This window comes from Nerophis lumbriciformis, linkage group LG04 (assembly GCF_033978685.3).
Source record: "Nerophis lumbriciformis linkage group LG04, RoL_Nlum_v2.1, whole genome shotgun sequence".
NCBI classification, from domain to species: Eukaryota; Metazoa; Chordata; class Actinopteri; order Syngnathiformes; family Syngnathidae; genus Nerophis; species Nerophis lumbriciformis.
Genome location: NC_084551.2, coordinates 44,977,501 through 45,001,912, shown reverse-complemented (window position 1 = coordinate 45,001,912; position 24,412 = coordinate 44,977,501). Strand labels below are relative to the sequence as shown.

Sequence of the window (24,412 nt, the reverse complement as noted above, 5' to 3'; positions counted from 1 at the left end):
GTCTAATCTTGAAAGGGTTTGTGCTTAAAACAACAATTTGTTGTACTCGAATTCTAGCTAAATGAATAATAAAATAACAAAAATGTTTTAACTAAATTTTAGCGCAAACTAAAATTTAGCTTCATCACTTTAGTCATATTTTTTTGCGCTTAAGAAACTTCTCTATGACTTTAGCTCCAGACTTCTGTTTGTTTGATATTGTAATTACTGCCACGAGTGGTGGAAAAGTGTATTACAACTGAGTACCGTTGCGGCCCACACCGACCACAGCTGAAAAACAGATATTTTTTCAGGGACCCTCCAGGGGGCGCTCGCGGCTCAACAACAAACACAACCTTAGGTGACTGAGGACTCTCTCAAGGTGGGTTTTACACTACACTGGATGGCTGTTATTTATTTTGCTTGTTAATTAAAGCGCATGCAGGAGGCTACATTTGGCGGAAAGCCCACCAATAAGCTCCAAAAACCCTGTGTGAAACTCTTAGAGGTCCGATTTCAGTGAAAACTTCCACAACATTACCTGGCAAGTGTTTTGACAACATAAACCAAGTGGTTCGCGTTTGACGGGCATGGTCCCCTGCACGCTGCGTGATAATATTTCACACCGTGTACACTCGACCACCCTGATGTTTACACCAAGATCAGTATTGCTCTAAAAAAAAAAAACCTCCATTTTTCTCCCGGGGAGGAGATTTCCTTTCTCTTTCCATTCCTGAGAGTGCGCACATGATGTCATCCTCAGGACTTTCCACCGCCTCTCGCTACCACATCTTCCCGCCTAGACCTTTCGCACGTGAGGGTTTTGGCGGCGGGGACGTTGAGCGCCTGAAATAACGACGACCTCCGCACCCTGGGTCGTCTTATCTGTCCGCCACGGCAGCCATGCCAGGAAAAGAAAGAGCGGGGGTTTGTGTTTTTTCTGCTGCTTTGGCTGGGCCTTTGTGTTGGACTTGAACTTGAAAATATTGATCTGACCTGGACATTTATCTTTCCACAGACAAGTCGGCAGTAAAAAATGAGCTCTTACAAAGAGACAAGCAGCACAATCATGGAAAGGTCAATTGCCAATGCAACAAATCACCCCCGACTTATTTTTGAATTATTACCTTCCCGCACATTTTGTTCAATTGAATTGGTCTACAAACCCCGTTTCCATATGAGTTGGGAAATTGTGTTAGATGTAAATATAAACGGAATACAATGATTTGCAAATAACTTTCAACCCATATTCAGTTGAATATGCTACAAAGACAACATATTTGATGTTCAAACTGATAAACATTTTTTTTTTTTGCAAATAATCATAACTTTAGAATTTGATGCCAGCAACACGTGACAAAGAAGTTGGGAAAGGTGGCAATAAATACTGATAAAGTTGAGGAATGCTCATCAAACACTTATTTGGAACATCCCACAGGTGAACAGGCAAATTGGGAACAGGTTGGTGCCATGATTGGGTATAAAAGTAGATTCCATGAAATGCTCAGTCATTCACAAACAAGGATGGGGAGAGGGTCACCACTTTGTCAACAAATGCGTGAGCAAATTGTTGAACAGTTTAAGAAAAACCTTTCTCAACCAGCTATTGCAAGGAATTTAGGGATTTCACCATCTACGGTCCGTAATATCATCAAAAGGTTCAGAGAATCTAGAGAAATCACTGCACGTAAGCAGCTAAGCCCGTGACCTTCGATCCCTCAGGCTGTACTGCATCAACAAGCGACATCAGTGTGTAAAGGATATCACCACATGGGCTCAGGAACACTTCAGAAACCCACTGTCAGTAACTACAGTTGATCGCTACATTTGTAAGTGCAAGTTAAAACTCTCCTATGCAAGGCGAAAACCGTTTATCAACAACACCCAGAAACGCCGTCGGCTTCGCTTGGCCGGAGCTCATCTAAAATGGACTGATACAAAGTGGAAAAGTGTTCTGTGGTCTGCGAGTCCACATTTCAAATTGTTTTTGGAAACTGTGGACGTCGTGTCCTCCGGACCAAAGAGGAAAAGAACCATCCGGATTGTTATAGGCGCAAAGTTCAAAAGACAGCATATATGATGGTATGGGGGTGTATTAGTGCCCAAGACATGGGTAACTTACACATCTGTGAAGGCACCATTAATGCTGAAAGGTACATACAGGTTTTGGAGCAACATTTGTTGCCATCCAAGCAATGTTACCATAGACGCCCCTGCTTATTTCAGCAAGACAATGCCAAGCCACGTGTTACGTCAACGCGGCTTCATAGTAAAAGAGTGCGGGTACTAGACTGGCCTGCCTGTAGTCCAGACCTGTCTCCCATTGAAAATGTGTGGCGCATTATGAAGCCTAAAATACCACAACGGAGACCCCCGGACTGTTGAACAACTTAAGCTGTACATCAAGCAAGAATGGGAAAGAATTCCACCTGAGAAGCTTAAAAAATGTGTCTCCTCAGTTCCCAAACGTTTACTGAGTGTTGTTAAAAGGAAAGGCCATGTAACACAGCGGTGAACATGCCCTTTCCCAACTACTTTGGCACGTGTTGCAGCCATGAAATTCTAAGTCAATTATTATTTGCAAAAAAAAAAAAAGTTTATGAGTTTGAACATCAAATATCTTGTCTTTGTAGTGCATTCGATTGAATATGGGTTGAAAAGGATTTGCAAATCATTGTATTCTGTTTATATTTACATCTAACACAATTTCCCAACTCATATGGAAACTGAGTTTTTTGTAGGAACAGCATCGTGTAAGTAGGTATGGGTACCTTTCACATTTGAACCGATACTGTGCCAATTCCTGGAACCTGGGAATTGACAACGGAACTCAAAGGTACCAATTGTTGTTTGTGTGTGTGTGTGTGTGTGTGTGTGTGTGTGTGTGTGTGTGTGTGTGTGTGTGTGTGTGTGTGTGTGTGTGTGTGTGTGTGTGTGTGTGTGTGTGTGTGTGTGTGTGTGTGGATGAATAATTGTTTTTTTTAATAATTGTTTTTTAATAATAATTACAGCTCTTAAAAATGAGCTGAAACTATTTTTTTTGGAAACAAATAGAAGGTATCCACAGCGTTGTCGACACTACCTCCTCCACCCCATTTTTTCGGTTCCACAGCAAGAAAATTAACCTACAAGGTAAACTGGATTAAAATGTTTTATTCTTAATCATTGGAGCGACCAAGCTGTTAAAGTTAAGGAGTTTTTGGATTTCAAACTGCGAGTGCACCACAGGGCTTGTGACAGAGTGTGTGCAGGCATGGCGGCTGCATAGCAGGAGAACAGTTCAGTTCGTTGTTGTTTTGACTTTGTTATTAAAAAGATAGTTTACCCATCAAACCCTCGCGAATGGGAGGAGCTGTGGGCCCTCAGACTTTGGCGATCTCGGAATCGAATAACAAAATTGGATAACATCTCGGAGTGCAGTGATTTCTCCAGATTCTATGAACCCTTTGATGATATCACGAACCGTAGATGGTGAAATCCCTAAATTCCTTGCAATAGCTGGTTGAGAAAGGTTTTTTTTAAACTGTTCAACAATTTGCTCACGCATTTGTTGACAAAGTGGTGACCCTCGCCCCATCGTTGTTTGTGAATGACTGAGCATTTCATGGAATCTACTTTTATACCCAATCATGGCACCCACCTGTTCCCAATTTGTCTGTTCACCTGTGGGATGTTCCAAATAAGTGTTTGATGAGCATTCCTCAACTTTATCAGTATTTATTGCCACCTATCCCAACTTATTTGTCACGTGTTGCTGGCATCAAATTCTAAAGTTAATGATTATTTGCCAAAAAAAATTTTTTTTATCAGTTTGAACATCAAATATGTTGTCTTTGTAGCATATTCAACTGATAATGGGTAGAAAATGATCTTTGTGTGCATTCAATTGAATATGGGTTGAAAAGGATTTGCAAATCATTGTATTCCGTTTATATTTACATCTAACACAATGTCCCAACTCATATGGAAATGGGGTTTGTAGCTAGTGCTAGGGCTTCATTACATTACCATAGCACGTACGAATATGCATGAAAACACTCATACACATGGGCCGGTTTAGTAAGTAAAAATGGTTTTAGTTATACTGTAAAACTTACAAACGTGCCTTTGTTGTGATTAAGAATCCATACGAGTAAAAACGCTATGGACGGCGAGAAGACCGAATGCAACTGCACTTCCGGTAGGTTCATAGCTCAGTCTAAACCAGGAGTGTCAAACGTACGGCCCGCAAACAGGTTTAATCCGTCCCGCAGCTTGCAAGATGAGCTTGCTAAATATAAAAATTAACTGCATTTTTTAATGAGAGAAACTGCTCTTCTAAATGTGTCCACTGGATGTCGCAATAGCGATTCAAGTGTAACCCATGTCACACATGAGAGTGTTTAAAGATGACATGTCAGCTGACTTTAACCGCCGTCTTAATTGGCTGCCGCTACTCCAACCAGCGCATGTGCAAGCAATCAGCTGCTCCTTTTGTGGATGGCAGCAGATGGCGGCAGTAGCGGCAATACCTTCTTTCATTGTAAATGATCCATCCATCCATCCATTTTCTACCGCTTATCCCTTTCTGGGTCGTGGGGGGTGCTGGAGCCTATCTCAGCTACAATCGGGCAGAAGGCGCGGTACACCCTGGACAAGTCGCCACCGATGATCCACTTAACGGATAAAATAACGAAACGGTAAGATGCAAAAACTTAAGTCAACATGACCATCATATTTTTAGAGTTCGATGCAGTGCTTGCAATTGGTTGAATGCACGATGCGCACCCTGAACTCCATAGTAAAAATGTGTTTTCATGTGTGCTCACATTGGTTAAGTTTGTAGTTATGTTACGTTGAGTTTGGCTAATATTAGTTAAAGTTAAAGTACCAATGATTGTCACACACACACTAGGTGTGGTGAAATTTGTCCTCTGCATTTGACCCATCCCCTTGTTCACCCCCTGGGAGGTGAGGGGAGCAGTGGGTAGCAGCGGTGCCGCGCCCGGGAATCATTTTGGTGATTTAACCCCCAATTCCAACCCTTGATGCTGAGTGCCAAGCAGGGATGTAATGGGTCCCATTTTTATAGTCTTTGGTATGACTCGGCTGGGGTTGGAACTCACAACCTACCGATCTCAGGGTGGACACTCTAACCACTACGCCACTGAGTAGGTCTCATTTTTGTTATGTTTATTATTATTATTGTAATATTTGCATGATAATAAATTAATGTGTTGTGGCAGTTGCGGATGTCACCAATGCCGCTTTTCCAAATGTCAACTGCCAACATAATAACGCTAAACAGGAAGTGCTTAAAGTTGAATGGCTTTGAAAAACAGTGAAGCAAAGTCTAAGTTCATCGGGGCGGTATAGCCCGGTTGGTAGAGTGGCCGTGCCAGCAACTTGAGGGTTCCAGGTTCGATCCCCGCTTCCGCCATCCTAGTCACTGCCGTTGTGTCCTTGGGCCAAGACACTTTACCCACCTGCTCCCAGTGCCACCCGCACTGGTTTAAATGTAACTTAGATATTGGGTTTCACTATGCAAAAGCGCTTTGAGTCACTAGAGAAAAGCGTTATATAAATATAATTCACTTCACAAATATAATTCACATTGTGGTCTTAATGGGGTTTTTGAAACCGCACCAATTTTTTCCTCAACTTTCAACTAACTTGAAGAGTTTTGCCAAGATGATTATTTGTAATATATACATTTTCAGAATGTGCTTGTCCTGTTTTTGGCCAAAGTAAGACAAAGAAAACAATCGGAAGTTGTCTTTATTTTTAGGTTTTAATGCGTGTTTAATTTTTTTTTTTTTTTTTTTAAACAATTTACATTATACTTCGCCGTCAGCGAAGAAAACTCCATAAATTGGCTGGAATGCACGATGCGTACCCTGAACTCCATGGTAAAAATGTGTTTTCATGTGTGCTCACATTGGTTAAGTTTGTAGTTATGTTACGTTGAGTTCGACTAATATGGTCTCATTTTTGTTATGTTTATTATTATTATTGTAATATTTGCATGATAATAAATTAATGTGTTGTGGCAGTTGCGGATGTCACCAATGCCGCTTTTCCAAATGTCAACTGCCAACGTATTAACGCTAAACAGGAAGTGCTTAAAGTTGAATGGCTTTGAAAAACAGTGAAGCAAAGTCTAAGTTCATCGGGGCGGTATAGCCCGGTTGGTAGAGTGGCCGTGCCAGCAACTTGAGGGTTCCAAGTTCGATCCCCGCTTCCGCCATCCTAGTCACTGCCGTTGTGTCCTTGGGCCAAGACACTTTACCCACCTGCTCCCAGTGCCACCCACACTGGTTTAAATGTAACTTAGATATTGGGTTTCACTATGCAAAAGCGCTTTGAGTCACTAGAGAAAAGCGTTATATAAATATAATTCACTTCACAAATATAATTCACATTGTGGTCTTAATGGGGTTTTTGAAACCGCACCAATTTTTTCCTCAACTTTCAACTAACTTGAAGAGTTTTGCCAAGATGATTATTTGTAATATATACATTTTCAGAATGTGCTTGTCCTGTTTTTGGCCAAAGTAAGACAAAGAAAACAATCGGAAGTTGTCTTTATTTTTAGGTTTTAATGCGTGTTTAATTGTTTTTTTTTGTTTTTTTAAACAATTTACATTATACTTCGCCGTCAGCGAAGAAAACTCCATAAATTGGCTGGAATGCACGATGCGTACCCTGAACTCCATGGTAAAAATGTGTTTTCATGTGTGCTCACATTGGTTAAGTTTGTAGTTATGTTACGTTGAGTTCGACTAATATGGTCTCATTTTTGTTATGTTTATTATTATTATTGTAATATTTGCATGATAATAAATTAATGTGTTGTGGCAGTTGCGGATGTCACCAATGCCGCTTTTCCAAATGTCAACTGCCAATGTAATAACGCTAAACAGGAAGTGCTTAAAGTTGAATGGCTTTGAAAAACAGTGAAGCAAAGTCTAAGTTCATCGGGGCGGTATAGCCCGGTTGGTAGAGTGGCCGTGCCAGCAACTTGAGGGTTCCAGGTTCGATCCCCGTTTCCGCCATCCTAGTCACTGCCGTTGTGTCCTTGGGCCAAGACACTTTACCCACCTGCTCCCAGTGCCACCCACACTGGTTTAAATGTAACTTAGATATTGGGTTTCACTATGCAAAAGCGCTTTGAGTCACTAGAGAAAAGCGTTATATAAATATAATTCACTTCACAAATATAATTCACATTGTGGTCTTCATGGGGTTTTTGAAACCGCACCAATTTTTTCCTCAACTTTCAACTAACTTGAAGAGTTTTGCCAAGATGATTATTTGTAATATGTACATTTTCAGAATGTGCTTGTTCTGTTTTTGGCCAAAATAAGACAAAGAAAACAATATGAAGTTGTCTTTATTTTTAGGTTTTAATGCGTGTTTGATTGTTTTTTTTGTTTTTTTTTAAACAATTTACATTATACTTCGCTGTCAGCGAAGAAAACTCCATAAATTGGCTGCTCCAACTTATAAGCCGCAGGGTTCAAAGTGTAGGCAAAAAGTAGCGGCTTTTAGTTTGGAATTTACGGTAAATTCGGAAATGGAAGTTTCACTGTATTTCTTGCACATATCAGCGCAAAGTGAATCCAAATTCTGAAAAACAAGCCTGGCAAAAAGCCCTGAAGCGCAATAGAGGATCAGAACCACAACTGATGACGCTCAATGCAGGAATGACGACGCGCCTATGAAATGATGGTGTGAAGAACTTAGTATTCTTCAATGTTTTGTCTGTTTCTAAGAGTCCCACGTGTGTTCGGTTTGCTATGATGTTAGAAAACAATGTGCATTGCACAAATACCGGTGCACGCCCAATAGGATCATAACCCCATTCGCTCCACAGTTCATTCACACAGACGGTTGCCAGCTTCCCGTCTGGAGGCCTTGGTGTGATCCCCACAGACGTGGCTTTTTGGGCAGGCGAGTGGGCGGGAGGCAGCGGTGGTTTACAGGTCAAGCCTGCAAGCTTTACGGGGGGAACTCTCCAGAGCTGCCATAAATACCACCGCGAGCTTTAAGGGTGCCATATATCACACCAGCGGCTTTCAAGGACCGCAAACGCACCGCGGCTTCTTTTGCTGGGTGCAAATGTACAGTCACAGGGGCCTGAGGACAATTAAATATGAATTCCCCCGCCTGCACCTTTTTAATTGATTGGCTTGACTTCAAAAAGTGGCCTGTTCCAGTCACACGTCAGAGGTCGTTAAATGTTGGGGGGAGGTTTCACGTAAAGGGCATGTCAGGAACCAATTGTGAGGATTTTCAACCAGCGCCACCTGCGAGCGGAAGGTTCCAAATCAAGCACTGACACTTGTAATCGCGTCAAATGACTTGCTCAAAAGGTGACTGCTGGGCAGCATAAATCCAGTGCTGAAGTTTTGGTTAGTTCCAGGGCAGCGGTTCTCAAAGTACCACCTTAGAAAACACTTGGCTCTCCAAATAACACCAAAATGCCCAACATTATAATACAATAGCATAGTAGGCCTAAGTATTCATAAAAAACAAGACAGATGTTTTAATTACCAAATATATTTACTGTAAATTACGGACTATTAGCCGCAACTTTTTTTCTACGCTTTTTTAGGCAATTTTCTTTTCTGACGGCCATAATGCAAATAGTACAAACCCCGTTTCAATATGAGTTGGGAAAATGTGTTAGATGTAAATATAAACGAATACAATTATTTGCAAATCCTTTTCAACCCATATTCAATTGAATGCACTACAAAGACAAAATATTTGATGTTCAAACTCATAAACTTTATTTTTTTTTTGCAAATAATAATTAACTTAGAATTTCATGGCTGCAACAGGTGCCAAAGTAGTTGGGAAAGGGCATGTTCACCACTGTGTTACATCACCTTTTCTTTTAACAACACTCATAAACAATTGGGAACTGAGGAAACTAATTGTTGAAGCTTTGAAAGTGGAATTCTTTCCCATTATTGTTTTATGTAGAACAGGGGTGCTCACACTTTTTCTGCAGGCGAGCTACTTTTCAATTGATCAAGTCATGGGGATCTACCTCATTCATATATATAATTTATATTTACTTATTTATGAATTATATGTTTTTGTTAACAAGTTAATGGTGTTTAATGATAATGCAAGCATGTTTAACACATATAGTTAATATTGTTAATACATTAAAGGTGTTTAATGATGATACAAGTATGTTTAATACAAATAGTTAATATTGTTAACAAGTTAAAGGTGTTTAAAGATAATGCAAGCATGTTTAACACATATAGTTAATATTGTTAACAAGTTAAAGGTGGTTAAAAATAATACAAGCATGTTTAACACAAATAGTTAATATTGTTTACAACTTAAAGGTGGTTAAAGATAAAACAAGCATGTTTAACACATATAGTTAATATTGTTAACAACTTAAAGGTGGTTAAAGATAATACAAGCATGTTTAACACATATAATTAATATTGTTAACAACTTAAAGGTGGTTAAAGATAATACAAGCATGTTTAACACATATAGTTAATATTGTTAACAACTTAAAGGTGGTTAAAGATAATACAAGCATGTTTAACACATATAGATTCCTTTCTTTGATGAAGACAAGAATATAAGTTGGTGTATTACCTGATTGTGATGACTTGCATTGATTGGAATCAGACAGTGGTGATGATAACGTCCGCATTTTCGAATGGAGGAGAAAAAAAGTCCTCCTTTCTGTCCAATACCACATGAAAGTGGTTGGTTTTTGGCATCTTATTTGTCCAGCTTCCGTACTCCTTTGTATACACTTTACAAGAAATACATTGTCGGCAAACTCCGTAGCTTGCGAGCTTGTGCACGCCAGCTTTCTGAGACTCTTATTTTGGTAGCGCAGGCAGGATGAAGCAGAGCTTTTATTGTGCAACTGTGCAGTCGGTCTTTGGAGTTTTGACGACAGGTACGGCGCCAGAGTCTGTTGAAATAAAGTGTTTCTCGCCTTCCAGTCGGTAATTTTAATGAGCTGGCAGCAGCCGGCGTCATCTCAGAAGACCCTCGGGTGCCGTGAATGTCAATCAAGTGACGAAAGTGACATCATAGTGAAGATTTATAATCGCTCATTTTTAGGACTATTTTTTTAATGCCTGGCTGGTGATCGACTGACACACCCTCCGAGACCGACCGGTAGATCGCGATCGACGTAATGAGCACCCCTGATGTAGAGCTTCAGTCATTCAACAGTCTGGGGTCTCCGTTGTCGTATTTTACGCTTCATAATGCGCCACACATTTTCGATGGGAGACAGGTCTGGACTGCAGGCGGACCAGGAAAGTACCCGCACTCTTTTTTTACGAAGCCACACTGTTGTAACACGTGCTGAATGTGGCTTGGCATTGTCTTGCTGAAATAAGCAGGGGTGTCCATGAAAAAGACAGCGCTTAGATGGCAGCATATGTTGTTCCAAAACCTGTATGTACCTTTCAGCATTAATGGTGCCTTCACAGATGTGTAAGTTACCCATGCCTTGGGCACTAATGCACCCCCATACCATCACAGATGCTGGCTTTTCAACTTTGCGTCGATAACAGTCTGGATGGTTCGCTTCCCCTTTGGTCCGGATGACACAATGTCGAATATACAAATGTGGACTCATCAGACCACAGAACACTTTTCCACTTTGCATCAGTCCATCTTAGATGATCTCGGGCCCAGAGAACCTGGCGGCGTTTCTGGATGTTGTTGATAAATGGCTTTCGCTTTGCACAGTAGAGCTTTAACTTGCACTTACAGATGTAGCGACCAACTGTATTTAGTGACAGCGGTTTTCTGAAGTGTTCCTGAGCCCATGTGGTGATATCCTTTAGAGATTGATGTCGGTTTTTGATACAGTGCCGTCTGAGGGATCGAATGTCACGGTCATTCAATGTTGGTTTCCGGCCAGCTGCTTACGTGCAGTGATTTCTCCAGATTCTCTGAACCTTCTGATGATATTATGGACAGTAGATGTTGAAATCCCTAAATTTCTTGCAATTGCACTTTGAGAAACGTTGTTCTTAAACTGTTTGACTATTTGCTCAAGCAGTTGTGGACAAAGGGGTGTACCTCGCCCCATCCTTTCTTGTGAAAGACTGAGCATTTTTTGGGAAGCTATTTTTATACCCAATTATGGCACCCACCTGTTCCCAATTAGCCTGCACACCTGTGGGATGTTCCAAATAAGTGTTTGATGAGCATTCCTCAACTTTATCAGTATTTATTGCCACCTTTCCCAACTTCTTTGTCACGTGTTGCTGGCATCAAATTCTAAAGTTAATGATTATTTGCAAAAAAAAAGAAAGTTTATCAGTTTGAACATCAAATATGTTGTCTTTGTAGCATATTCAACTGAATATGGGTTGAAAATGATTTGCAAATCATTGTATTCCGTTTATATTTACATCTAACACAATTTCCCAACTCATATGGAAACGGGGTTTGTAAAACACAAGTAAACGCTCAGAAAGTGTGTTATTGTTTGTGCTATGGCGCCATCTTTTATACGAGTTTGCTCACTGCAGGTGCTGCAGTGTCCTTCCATTTAGTGCTTTCAACCGGAAGCAGAAGTGATGTTCATAGTGTTCTCCTCTTGTGGATTTTACATTTATCACTCCAAACAACGTTTGTAAGTTTGACAATATAACTAAAACCGTTTACACTTACTAAACCGTTCCATGTGTGAAATTAAGTGAAGTTAATTATATTTATATAGTGATTTTCTCTAGTGACTCAAAGCTTGCACCGTCCACTCCACGCATCGACCTGGTATTGCAGTACCTCCAGGAAGAAAGAAAGGCGCAGCACGGTGAAAGAGGGTTTAGTGCGTCTGCCTCACAACACGAAGGCCTTGGGTTCGATTCTGCGCTCGGGATCTTTCTGTGTGGAGTTTGCATGTTCTACCCGTGACTGCGTGGGTTCCCTCCGAGTACTCCGGCTTCCTCCCACCTCCAAAGACATGCATCTGGGGATAGGTTGATTGGCAACACTAAATTTGCCCTAGTGTGTGAATGTGAGTGTGATTGTTTTCTGTTTATCTGTGATGGCCCTGTGATGGGGTGGCGACTTGTCCAGGGTGTACCCCGCCTACCGCCCGAATGCTTTACATAGTGAAATCCATTATTTAAGTTACATTTAAACCAGTGTGGGTGGCACTGGGAGCAGGTGGGTAAAGTATCTTGTCCAGGGACACAACGACAGTGACTACGACGGTCCAAATGTGAAACCCTAAAATTGCTGGGACAGCCGCTTTACTGACCGAGTCATGTGATGTCTGTAGGAGTGTTTAAATGCATATTTGTACGTGCTGTCGTAATGTAATGACGCTAGCGTCGTGAGCATTCTCTAATGTGCCAACACATTTATGAGTGTCTGTGTTAGTATTATTAACTTATAATGGCATTCTTTTCGTATTCTTACAGTTTCATAAATTCCTCAGTAAATTCACCGAAACCTCACCATGGAGTTATTGAGTCTGTTTAGCTGATTGGAGAGCTAGCTTCCGCAGCTAGTGGGCCCACGACAATGACTTCTGTTTTGTTTAATCAGCCGTTTTACTGCCACGTTACCGTTTGAAAACAATTAAGGTAACGTAAATTCCGGACTATACGCCGCTAATTTTTTCCTAAACTTTCAACCAAAGTCATGGATGTTTTTCTCGTTAACAGCAATAATAAAACTAATTTCATAAAAAAAACAAAAAAACAAGCAAAAATACTTAGGTGTTTTATTGTTTGTAGTATGGCGCCATCTTTTGGACAAATTCGCTCACTGCAGGTGCCATTTACAGTTTTTTATTTTCTTTTAACCGGCGTGCAGTTCAGTGTTCTAGCCGTCCATGGCGTTGTACTAGTATGGATTCTTCATTTATCACTCCAAACAACGTTTGTAAGTTTTACAATACAACTAAAACTGTTGATACTTACTAAACAGTCTCATGTGTAATGGCTGTAGGAGTGTTTACATGCCTATTTGTACATGCTATTGTAATGTAATCAAGCGAGCGTCATTAGCATTAGCTAATATGCTAACACGTTTACGAGTGTCTGTGTTAGTATTATTAAGTTACAATGGCATTATGTTTTGTTTCAGTTCCACAAAAATCCTCAGTAAATTCACCATAACGTCATCGTGGAGTTATTGAGTCTGTTTAGCTGATTGGAGAGCTAGCTTCCGCAGCTAGTGGGTCCATAACGATGACTTATGTTTTGTTTGATCCGCCGTTTTACTGCCATGTTACAGACACCGTTTGGAAACAACTAATGTATGTAAACAAACATTTACAAAATCTTTCTGTGCAAAATAACTAATTTCGCAACGTATATATCTTCCGCTTATAGTCCGGTCCGGCTAAAAATATTTTCCCAAAAATTTTGTGGGTGTGGCTTATATACCGTGTGAAAATACAGTTATATTTTGGGCACTGTAACATTACACACAGTTTGAACAGTAACACTGTTTGATATGGGAAAAATCTAATGATTATTTGGCGTGCTGCTAGATGCGTAGCAGTACCACAGTTTGAGGATCCCTGCTGTAGGGAAAATACTTTTAATGGTGAGGAAAAACCTGAATTGTCTCTGCAACACCTGAGCAGCACAGATGTGAAGTCATAAGACAATAAAAACGGCGACTCAGCGCTCACGTGCAAATCTCATCAGCCAGCTCTAGGTAGTGGCAGACGGCACTAATTGGTTCCAGAGGCGTCGCCCCAGTTCGCCCATGCTGGGATGGCGAGCGGCGGGCAGAGCGAAAGAGAGAGAGAGAGAGAGAGAGAAAGAGAGGTGGTGCAAATAATGAGAGGTCAGGCCGCCATTTACAGTCGGGCTTGCCAGAGCCAGAAAGGCACGCCAAATTTTATGGTCAATTGGCCGTTGCATCTGGACTCATAGATCATCAGGCCGCCGGCTGGACCTAGCACCCCCGCTCGCACACCAAGTGGACCACACAGCGCACACACAGGCAGAGACACCACGGAAATGTCAGAAAAATCACAATGACCACCTGCGTGACCTTCAACTCGTTAACCATCAAGTCAAGGACTTAATTAGATGAAATACTTCACCCGTGCTGCGTCACAATACTTCACGTTTCCATCTTCACTATTTCAACTCTTAATTAACACCAGATCTCAAAAGTGTTGCACTCAGTTAAATATTTGAAGTAGAATACAGCTAGATGTAGAAGTTGGGATTATTTGAATAAGAACACTAATATTTTTACAATTATGAAGCATAATGATTAGAGATGTCCGATAATATCGGCCTGCCGATATTATCGGCCGATAAATGCTGTAAAATGTAATATCGGAAATTATCGGTATCTGTTTTTTGATTATCGGTATCGTTTTTTTGTTGTTTTATTTTTGGTTTTTTTAATTAAATCAAAATAAAAAACACAAGATACACTTACAATTAGTGCACCAACCCAAATAACCTCCCTCCCCCATTTACACTCATTCACACAAAAATGTTGTTTCTTTCTGTTATTAATATTCTGGTTCCTACATAATATATCAATATATATCAATACAGTCTGCAAGGGATACAGTCCGTAAGCACACATGATTGTGTGTGCTGCTGGTCCACTAATAGTACTAACATTGAACAGTTAATTTGACTAATTTTCATTAATTACTCGTTTCTATAACTGTTTCTATATTGTTTTACTTTCTTTTTTATTCAAGAAATTGTTTTAATTTATTTATCTTATTTTATTTTATTAATTTTTTTAAAAAGGACCTTATCTTCACCATATCTGGTTGTCCAAATTAGGCATAATAATGTGTTAATTCCACGACTGTATATATCGGTATCGGTTGATATCGGTATCGGTAATTAAAGAGTTGGACAATATCGGAATATCGGATATCGGCAAAAAGCCATTATCGGACATCCCTAATAATGATACATTCTATGTGTATTTATTTATTAAAGGGTCTGTTTGCAATATTTACACAGATGCCTAGAGGGCACTAACTTTCCAATGTATTTTACACAATATATCCCGCTCTCTGGTGGCTTCTAGTTTGCAATGACGTAACTACACTTTGGGTGTTAGCTAATTATTGCGATTTGGATAGTTAACGTTAGCTGTCATTGAATGTATATTTTATTATAATAACAACATATATATGTATATGTGCACGCTCTCCCTACGCGTACGTGTGGACGGTAAATGACCGCCGTAAATATATAAAAAAATTCGGGCCCGGAACGTTTTTTTTTAATTCCATAATTGTGAAAATTATAGACAGTTATAAATATAACTGAGGAAGTTGCAAACAGCCCCTTTCTCTGTCATACTATAAGTGATAACGTGTAACTTATTTACGATGTAACAAAATAAATGGCTGTTTTACCATTATCATTTTAACTAATAAATGTGACCAGGGGCTGAGCACCAAATTCAGGGTCCCCCAGACAGAAGACCCATCCTACCTTAAACCCAAAGTCACCACCCTTTACACACACTTTGTATGTTTACATGCACTAAAAACGAATTATTGCATAGATTTAGTTGAAAACAGCTTTTTAAAAACCTTTATTATTCAAGGACGGGATTAATTAACATACCTTGATAAACTCCCATAAAATATTTGTTTTCGTTTAAAAAAAGTTATACATTTTTTTACAAAAGTGTCAACAAACTCAACATAGTGTCCAGAATATGATTTTAATAAGTAAAAAACGTGTCATTATTCTCTTAAATATGATTATAGCAATCAATCAATCAATCAATGTTTATTTATATAGCCCTAAATCACAAGTGTCTCAAAGGGCTGCACAAGCCACAACGACACCCTCGGTTCAGATCCCACATAAGGGCAAGGAAAAACTCACAACCCAGTGGGATGTCAATGAGAATGACAATGAGAAACCTTGGAGAGGACCGTAGATGTGGGTGACCCCCCCCTTCTAGGAGAGACCGGATGCAATGGACGTCGAGTGGGTCTAGCATAATATTGGGAAAGTCCAGTCCATAGTGGATCTAACATAATTATAATTCTGTCAAGTTTACATTCTGATATAAATAGGATTAATAATATAATAACAATATAATACAATTATAATACTATGATTATAATACATCATCATTATGATTATGTTAGTAGTGGATCTATCCGTCTTCAAAACTAGTGACGCCTCAATTTCCAACTTTTATGGAGGTCTTTGAATGCACCATAGTTATTGCTAATAAGATGCAAACGTGTACAGAACTTTCTCCTATGCAGCCACAGACAGATGTATTATATTAAAGATTAGCTTTAACGACATTATGACATCTGTGTTGAGTGAAGTGTTCAAAGTTAGGTTTGCTGCTAACTTGGTGGAATAACCCATTTTGTATTTTTAATAGGAGGGCTAGGTAGTTTTAGACATTCATTTCGTTTAAGCAACTTTATTATTGAACGTTCAAGGTTATATTTATTTTTACATTAACATTGGTCAAGTGACAAAAAAAATTAAAAAGCCCACAACCAAACCTCACCACCCAGCCCTCCCCCCGACGCCCCTGAACGTGACACTAATATTTCTAAATCACTGCTATTTAATTGATGATGAGGTGCCAAACTGTATAATGTAGGTGGTCTTACCTCAGTGGGCATAGCCAGAGAAGAATAGGGGAGCCTCAAGTGATTGTACCGCAGCATCGTCACCATGGCAGCACAGCGCAGCATCTCCAAGATGGATGCCAGCGACCTAAGCAACGGGACGTAACGTCAATGGCCGTTAAAGAGCGCATAAAAATACAATAAACGTGACCTTTTCTATTATTTTCTATGGTGGAATTGTGTTGAAATTTAAACTAATTGGAGGTTGGCCGGGGCGTCACCAGGTTTGAAGTACGAGGGGGAGGGGTTTTGCATTGTCATGTTGCAGCATGACAATGCACGGCCCCATGTTGCAAGGATCTTTACACAATTCCTGGAAGCTGAAAACATCCCAGTTCTTGCATGGCCAGCATACTCACCGGACATGTCACCCATTGAGCATGTTTGGGATGCTGTGGTATACGACAGCGTGTTCCAGTTCCTGCCAATATCCAGGAGTGGACCAACATTCCACAGGCCACAACCAACAACCTGACCAACTCGATGCGAAGATGTGTTGCACTGCGTGAGGCAAACAGTGGTCACACCAGATACCAACTGATTTCTGACCCTCCCTGACCCCCAATAAAGCAAATTTCAGATTGGCCTTTTATTGCGGGCAGCCTAAGGCACACCAGTGCAATAATCATGCTGTTTGATCAGCATCTTGATATGCCACACCTGTGAGGAGGGATAGATTATCTTGGCAAAAAACAAAATGCTCACTAACACAGATTTAAACAGATTTATGAACAATACTTGAGAGGATTAGGTTTTATGTGTATATAGTAAAAGTTTTAGATCTTTGAGTTCAACAAAAGTGCTGTTTGTATTTTTGTTCAGTATAGTTGTTATAGCTTGTTGTTATGTCTCATTTGCAAGTATGCATCATTTCAGTTTGTCCTAGGTGCGTTGCCATAGTCAGAAAGTAGTCTTTGATTAAGTCGACTGTGCCAGTCTTTTTTGTTGAGTCCTACAAAGTGTTTATACTTCAAGAATTGTACTTAAATTATAGCACCCCCCGCAACCCCGAGTGGGACAAGCAGTAGAAAATGGATGGATGGATGGACACACAAGCTGTTTGATTGTTTTGTCATGGCTATGATTTATTTGTATCAAAACATTTGTAAGAAAAAGTTCAATCATACCTTTTCCCGGTGTCTTTTACTGATCATTCAATCACACCATAACCTTTACAAGTTTAAAAATTAAGCTCACTTTCTGTGTGAAGGAAATATTTTGCAAAAACAAAGAGTACATCTGAAATAATAATAAGATAACGTATATCTTAGTCGCCAAATTTGGAGGTGTTGAAATAGCCAAATCACTATAGCTATATATATATATATATATATATATATATATATATACAAACCCCGTGTCCATATGAGTTGGGAAATTGTGTTAGATGTAAATATAAACGGAATACAATGATTTGCAAATCCTTTTCAACCCATATTCAGTTGAATAAGCTACAAAGACAACATATTTGATGTTCAAACTAATAAACTTTTTTTTTTTGGCAAATAATCATTAACTTTAGAATTTGATGCCAGCAAAACGTGACAAAGAGGTTGGGAAAGGTGGCAATAAATACTGATAAAGTTGAGGAATGCTCATCAAACACTTATTTGGAACATCCCACAGGTGAACAGGGAAATTGGGAAAGCAGACTTATTTTACAAGTATGAAAAGACACTACCTCTCCTTCAACGGCACAAGAGCACGCACACACGGGTCCCGCCCCCTTCCTTCTCTTTCGTTGTCTATTGCTTTACCCTCAGCTCCTTGCCGATGACATAGCGGGTGGATTTAAATGTTTAAAATTGTAGAAATATGATTATTAAAAACATTTTTTTTGTTGTGATTTCTGATCGTTGGTTAGGGCCTCAAAAAGACTTCTGTGTGCTTGTTAATGAATAGAAAGTTTATCCATCACCCCTTGTTAGGTTTCTTTGATATACATTACTGTATAGCACTTCAAAGGACACAAACTTTCACTAAAATATGTACTAAAACCCATTATTCATATTACATTGTTTCTTATGGAGAAACTTGCTTCACTGTACAAACATTTCACTTATTTAACCCCGTTCAAGAAGTACATAAGTTAATAAATCGAGGTTCTACTGTGCATTTATGTTGGAATTGTAAGTTATTTTATAACTTCATTTCTGTGTGTTCAATTTTACAGTGTTTTGAAGTAAAGACTAGCGGGAGCAGAACTGACTGCTAGTATCGTTTTAGATACAGGCCATTATAATTAGAGATGTCCGATAATATCGGACTGCCGATATTATCGGCCGATAAATGCTTTAAAATGTAATATCGGAAATTATCGGTATTGGTTTCAAAATGATCGGTATCGGTTTCAAAAAGTAAAATTTATGACTTCTTACTACGCCGCTATGTACACGGATGTAGGGAGAAGTACAGAGCGCCAATAAACCTTAAAGGCACTGCCTTTGCGTGCCAGCCCAGTCACATAATATCTACGGCTTTTCACACACACAAGTGAATGCCAAGCATACTTGGTCAACAGCCATACAGGTCAAACTGAGGGTGGCTGTATAAACAACTTTAACACTGTTACAAATATGCGCCACACTGTGAACCCACACAAAACAAGAATGACAAACACGTTTTGGAAGAACATCCGCACCTTAACACAACATAAACACAACAGAACAAATACCCAGAACCCCTTGCAGCACTAACTCTTCCGGGACGCTACAATATACACCCCGCTACTCCCCCACCTCAACCCTGCCCACCTCAACCTCCTCATGCTCTCTCAGGGAGAGCATGTCCCAAATTCCAAGCTGCTGTTTTCAGGCATGCTAAAAAAAAATGCACTTTGTGACTTCAATAATAAATATGGCAGTGCCATGTTGGCATTTTTTTCCTTAACTTGAGTTGATTTATTTTGGAAAATCTTGTTACATTGTTTAATGCATCCAGCGGGGCATCACAACAAAATTATGCATAATAATGTGTTAATTCCACGACTGTATATATCGGTATCGGTTGATATCGGAATCGGTAATTAAGAGTTGGACAATATCGGAATATTGGATATCGGCAAAAAAGCCATTATTTTTTGCTGATATTGAAACGATGTCAATATCGGGGACACCCGTCATAATATCAAACAATATTGTAGCTCATTGATAATGCATTTTAATCGTTTTAGTTTTAGAATATGTTGAGGGCCAATAAAAAAAAAACAAGCTGGGCTGTACTTTGTTGCTTTTTTAAGCACTCAGAAGTATCCAGTGTGTTCTTTACCTTTGGTCGATGATGAAACCAATGCAGGTGAGCGTCAGCAGGATGTAGGCAGTCATCCCCAGGATGGTAACCTGTGTTAATATCTATGGTCAAAATGGGGGAGAAAAAAAATTACATTAGCATCATGAATGCTTGAGTCACAGTCTCAGGAGTAGGCTGGATTGTGGTCCTCGAACCTCGGCTGTGCTACTATTTATCTGCCGGCGCCAAGCCAAACACGCCTGACCTTTAGCTTAAGTGTGCATGCCAGGGTGCTGCAGCAGAAAAAGATTGCGTCTTATTTTGTGTCATTTATTTTCTTTTACACCGACAGGCCTCTAATGGACCTTAAAAGGTCGGCATGGGGGACTTGACCCGTTTAGACTGGAGTGAATTTTAAATCCAGACACCCCTCAACCTTGCCAAAACCGGCGCGGAGATCCCTGGCGGGTCCAAGTGACCTTTTCTGAGGACAGAACGTGATGCGTTTTTTAAATTGTTCTACTCTACCGAGATCGCCTCATATGCTGCTGAAAGCCACAAATGCAAAAATGTACATACATAAAATAGGCGATATAAACATTCAGGACAAGAAAATACATAAAAAACAACTATTTCAAATTAAGTAGTTAACACTTGACTATACAATTTTGTATTTTAGGGATAATTAGAATTACATTCAAGTGTAAGCTAACTCCCCTACCCGTCAGCCATGTTGTATTTTTTATACGCTACTTTGTATTAGAAATGACAACAGCGGAGAATGCATGTGCATGTATGAGCCAGTCTGCCCCACATCAAGAGGACAGAGAAAAAGAAGGAGCTTTTTGACTACATCCCACTACAATGGCGGACTCTCACAAAGCATTTTGGGTAGATTTATACCATATATGGATAAAAGTCACAGGTCAGAAACAGTCACAGGACAGAGCAAATTCCAAATAGCTAGTTTGGAAGAAGTGTGAAGGAAGGCAAGATTATTTTATAAATATCTTTGCCATGCCTCCATGGTTGGATTTATGCAGATCCCAAATAAGTTGGCTTTGCAAAATAGGGCCACTTTAAGTCTTTATAGATGTAAAATTGAATGTACAAATTTTATATTTTGGTTGAGTTCTCAACAGGAAACTTTAGCTTGCTTACAGGAAGTTGCTCTTTGTTTAAAGGGGAGCTATGATGAAACTGCTTGCAAGTTCAAGCCCAAATCCCTCAACCTTATGATTTGACACTCTGGCATTGTTTAAGATGAGTGTCTAACATTGTACCAACATTTATAAGTCAGAAAAGACAAAATTCATTATAGTTTTCCCTGCAGATGAAATGAAAAGTGTTTCTTGCTATAATTATAATTAATAAGATTATTCATGAATTAAAACTGTACAGTAATAAGTTCCATGTGCTTTTACTGCACACGTATAATATATACATAAATGTATAATATACAAATAAATACATGCATACATATACATATACACACATAATCATACATATACATACACATTAGTTTTGTCCCGACATCAATATTAAAAATACAAATATTTTACCAATATTATTTCGATACTTTTCTAAATAAAGGGGACCACAAAAAATGGCATTATTGGCTTTATTTTAACAAAAAATCTTACGGTACATTAAACATATATTTATTATTGCAAGTTTGTCCTTAAATAAAATAGTGAACAAACAAGACAACTTTTCTTTTAGTAGTATGTAGGGAAACAAAGGCTCCTAATTTAGTCTGCTGACATATGCAGTAACAAATTGTGTCATTTTCCATTCTATTATTTTGTCAAAATTATTAAGGACAAGTGTCAGAAAATTAATTATTGGTGGGCAGCGCGACCGGTACTTTTCAGAGGCGGTATAGTACCGAATATAATTAATTCATTAGTATAGCGGTACGATATATATGTGTACAACCCTAATACACATATACACACACATACACATATATATACATACAATATCGATTCTTGGGGTCACGATTCGATTCAAAAACGATTTTTTCCCGATTCAAAACGATTCTTTATTCATTCAATACATAGGATTTCAGCAGGATCTACCCCAGTCTGCTGACATGCAAGCAGAGTAGTAGATTTTTGTAAAAAGCTTTTATAATTGTAAAGGACAATGTTTTATCAACTGATTGCAATAATGTAAATTTGTTTTAACTATTAAATGAACCAAAAATATGACTTATTTTATCTTTGTGAAAATATTGGACACAGTGTGTTGTCAAGCTTATGAGATGCGATGCAAGTGTAAGCCACTGTGACACTATTGTTCTTTTTTTTATTTTTTATAAATGTCTAATGATAATGTCAACGAGGGATTTTTAATCACTGCTATGTTGAAATTGTAACTAATATTGATACTGTTGTTGATAATACTCATTTTTGTTTCACTACTTTTGGTTTGTTCTGTGTCATGTTTGTGTCTCCTCTCAATTGCTCTGTTTATTGCAGTTCTGAGTGTTGCTGGGTCGGGTTTGGTTTTGGAATTGGATTGCATTGTTATGGTATTGCTGTGTATTGTGTTGTTGGATTGATTAATTAAATAAATAAATAAATACAAAAAATAAAAATCGATTTTTTAAAAATGAGAATCGATTCTGAATCGCACAACGTGAGAATCGCAATTCAAATTCGAATCCATTTTTTCCCACACCCCTAATATATGTATATACACACACACACACACACACACACACACACACACACACACACACACACACACACACACACACACATATATATATAAATATATATATACATACATATATATATATATATATATATATATATATATATATATATATATATATATATATACAAACCCCGTTTCCATATGAGTTGGGAAATTGTGTTGGATGTAAATATAAACGGAATACAATTAGTTGCAAATCCTTTTCAACCCATATTCAATTGAATGCACTACAAAGACAAGATATTTGATGTTCAAACTCATAAACTTTATTTTTTTTTTTGCAAATAATAATCAACTTAGATTTTCATGGCTGCAACACGTGCCAAAGTAGTTGGGAAAGGGCATGTTCACCACTGTGTTACATGAGCCCATGTGGTGATTTCCTTTACAGACTGATGTCGCTTGTTGATGCAGTACAGCCTGAGGGATCAAAGGTCACGGGCTTAGCTGCTTACGTGCAGTGATTTCTCCAGATTCTCTGAACCTTTTGATATTACGGACCGTAGATGGTGAAATCCCTAAATTCCTTGCAATAGCTGGTTGAGAAAGGTTTTTCTTAAACTGTTCAACAATTTGCTCACACATTTGTTGACGAAGTGGTGACCCTCGCCCCATCCTTGTTTGTGAATGACTGAGCATTTCATGAAATCTACTTTTATACCCAATCATGGCACCCACCTGTTCCCAATTTGCCTGTTCACCTGTGGTTTGTTCCAAATAAGTGTTTGATGAGCATTCCTCAACTTTATCAGTATTTATTGCCACCTTTCCCAACTTTTTTGTCACAAATTCTAAAGTTAATGATTATTTGCAAAAAAAAAAAGTTTATCAGTTTGAACATCAAATATGTTGTCTTTGTAGCATATTCAACTGAATATGGGTTGAAAATGATTTGCAAATCGTTGTATTCCGTTTATATTTACATCTAATACAATTTCCCAACTCATATGGAAACGGGGTTTTGTGTATATATATATATATATATATATATATATATATGTATATATGTATGTGTGTATGTGTATATATATGTGGTGTGGTTGTTTGAAGATGCACAATAAGGAGACACTTGAAGAAAAATGGGCTGCATGGTCGAGTCGCCAGAAGAAAGCCATCACTCCAAATTACTTTGTTCCAGAAGTTTTGAGGCTTGTCTCTGTGCTGTTTGGCGTAATGTAAGCGGGTTACTTTGTGACATTTGCGCACGAATGGCTTTCTTCAGGCGACTCGACCATGTAGTCCATTTTTCTTCAAGAGCCTCCTTATTGTGCATCTTGAAACAGCCACACCACAATTTTTCAAAGAGTCTTGTATTCAGCTTAAGCTATTTCTGGATTTTTCTTTGCATCTCAAACACTTTTCCTGGCAGTTGTGGCTGAAATCTTTGCTGGTCTACCTGAATCCCTCATTTTCCACTTCTTAATCAGCGTTTGAACACTGCTGATTGGCATTCTCAATTCCTTGGATATCTTTTTATACCCCTTTTCCTGTTTTCTCGCAGATCCGTTGACAATTATTTTGCCTTCCCCATGACTCAGAATCCAGAAACATATGTGCAGCACTGGATGAAAGATGCAATGGTCTGTCAGAAGCCCAGAAACTCACTGACCTTTTATACACACACATTAATTACAAACAAACATGTCACATGTGGGGATTGGAAGCTTGATTAGCCATTCAAACCTGTTTGTGTCAACTTTTGTGCACTAAAAGAACACCTCCAGGCAACTTCAACCCTAAACTAACACCCTCCCTTCCACATCATACCTCTTCAGATTGTAAATAATCAAATGTAGACACTTTTTCTTATACTTTCTGATCTCTCCCTCTGTGTCCACTACTTGCTGTACATATCCTACCAAGTCAGCC

General features: G+C 38.9%; 1 protein-coding gene across 1 annotated transcript in view; it reads right to left on the bottom strand.

Annotated features, from left to right (window-relative positions):
* The window catches only part of agmo (alkylglycerol monooxygenase), a 192,368-nt gene that overhangs the window by 36,906 nt on the left and 131,050 nt on the right, over nt 1-24,412 (bottom strand). The window contains 2 exon segments of the mRNA XM_072913031.1: nt 16,574-16,679; nt 19,859-19,941. Of these exon segments, the coding sequence (XP_072769132.1) occupies nt 16,574-16,679; nt 19,859-19,941 (189 nt within the window).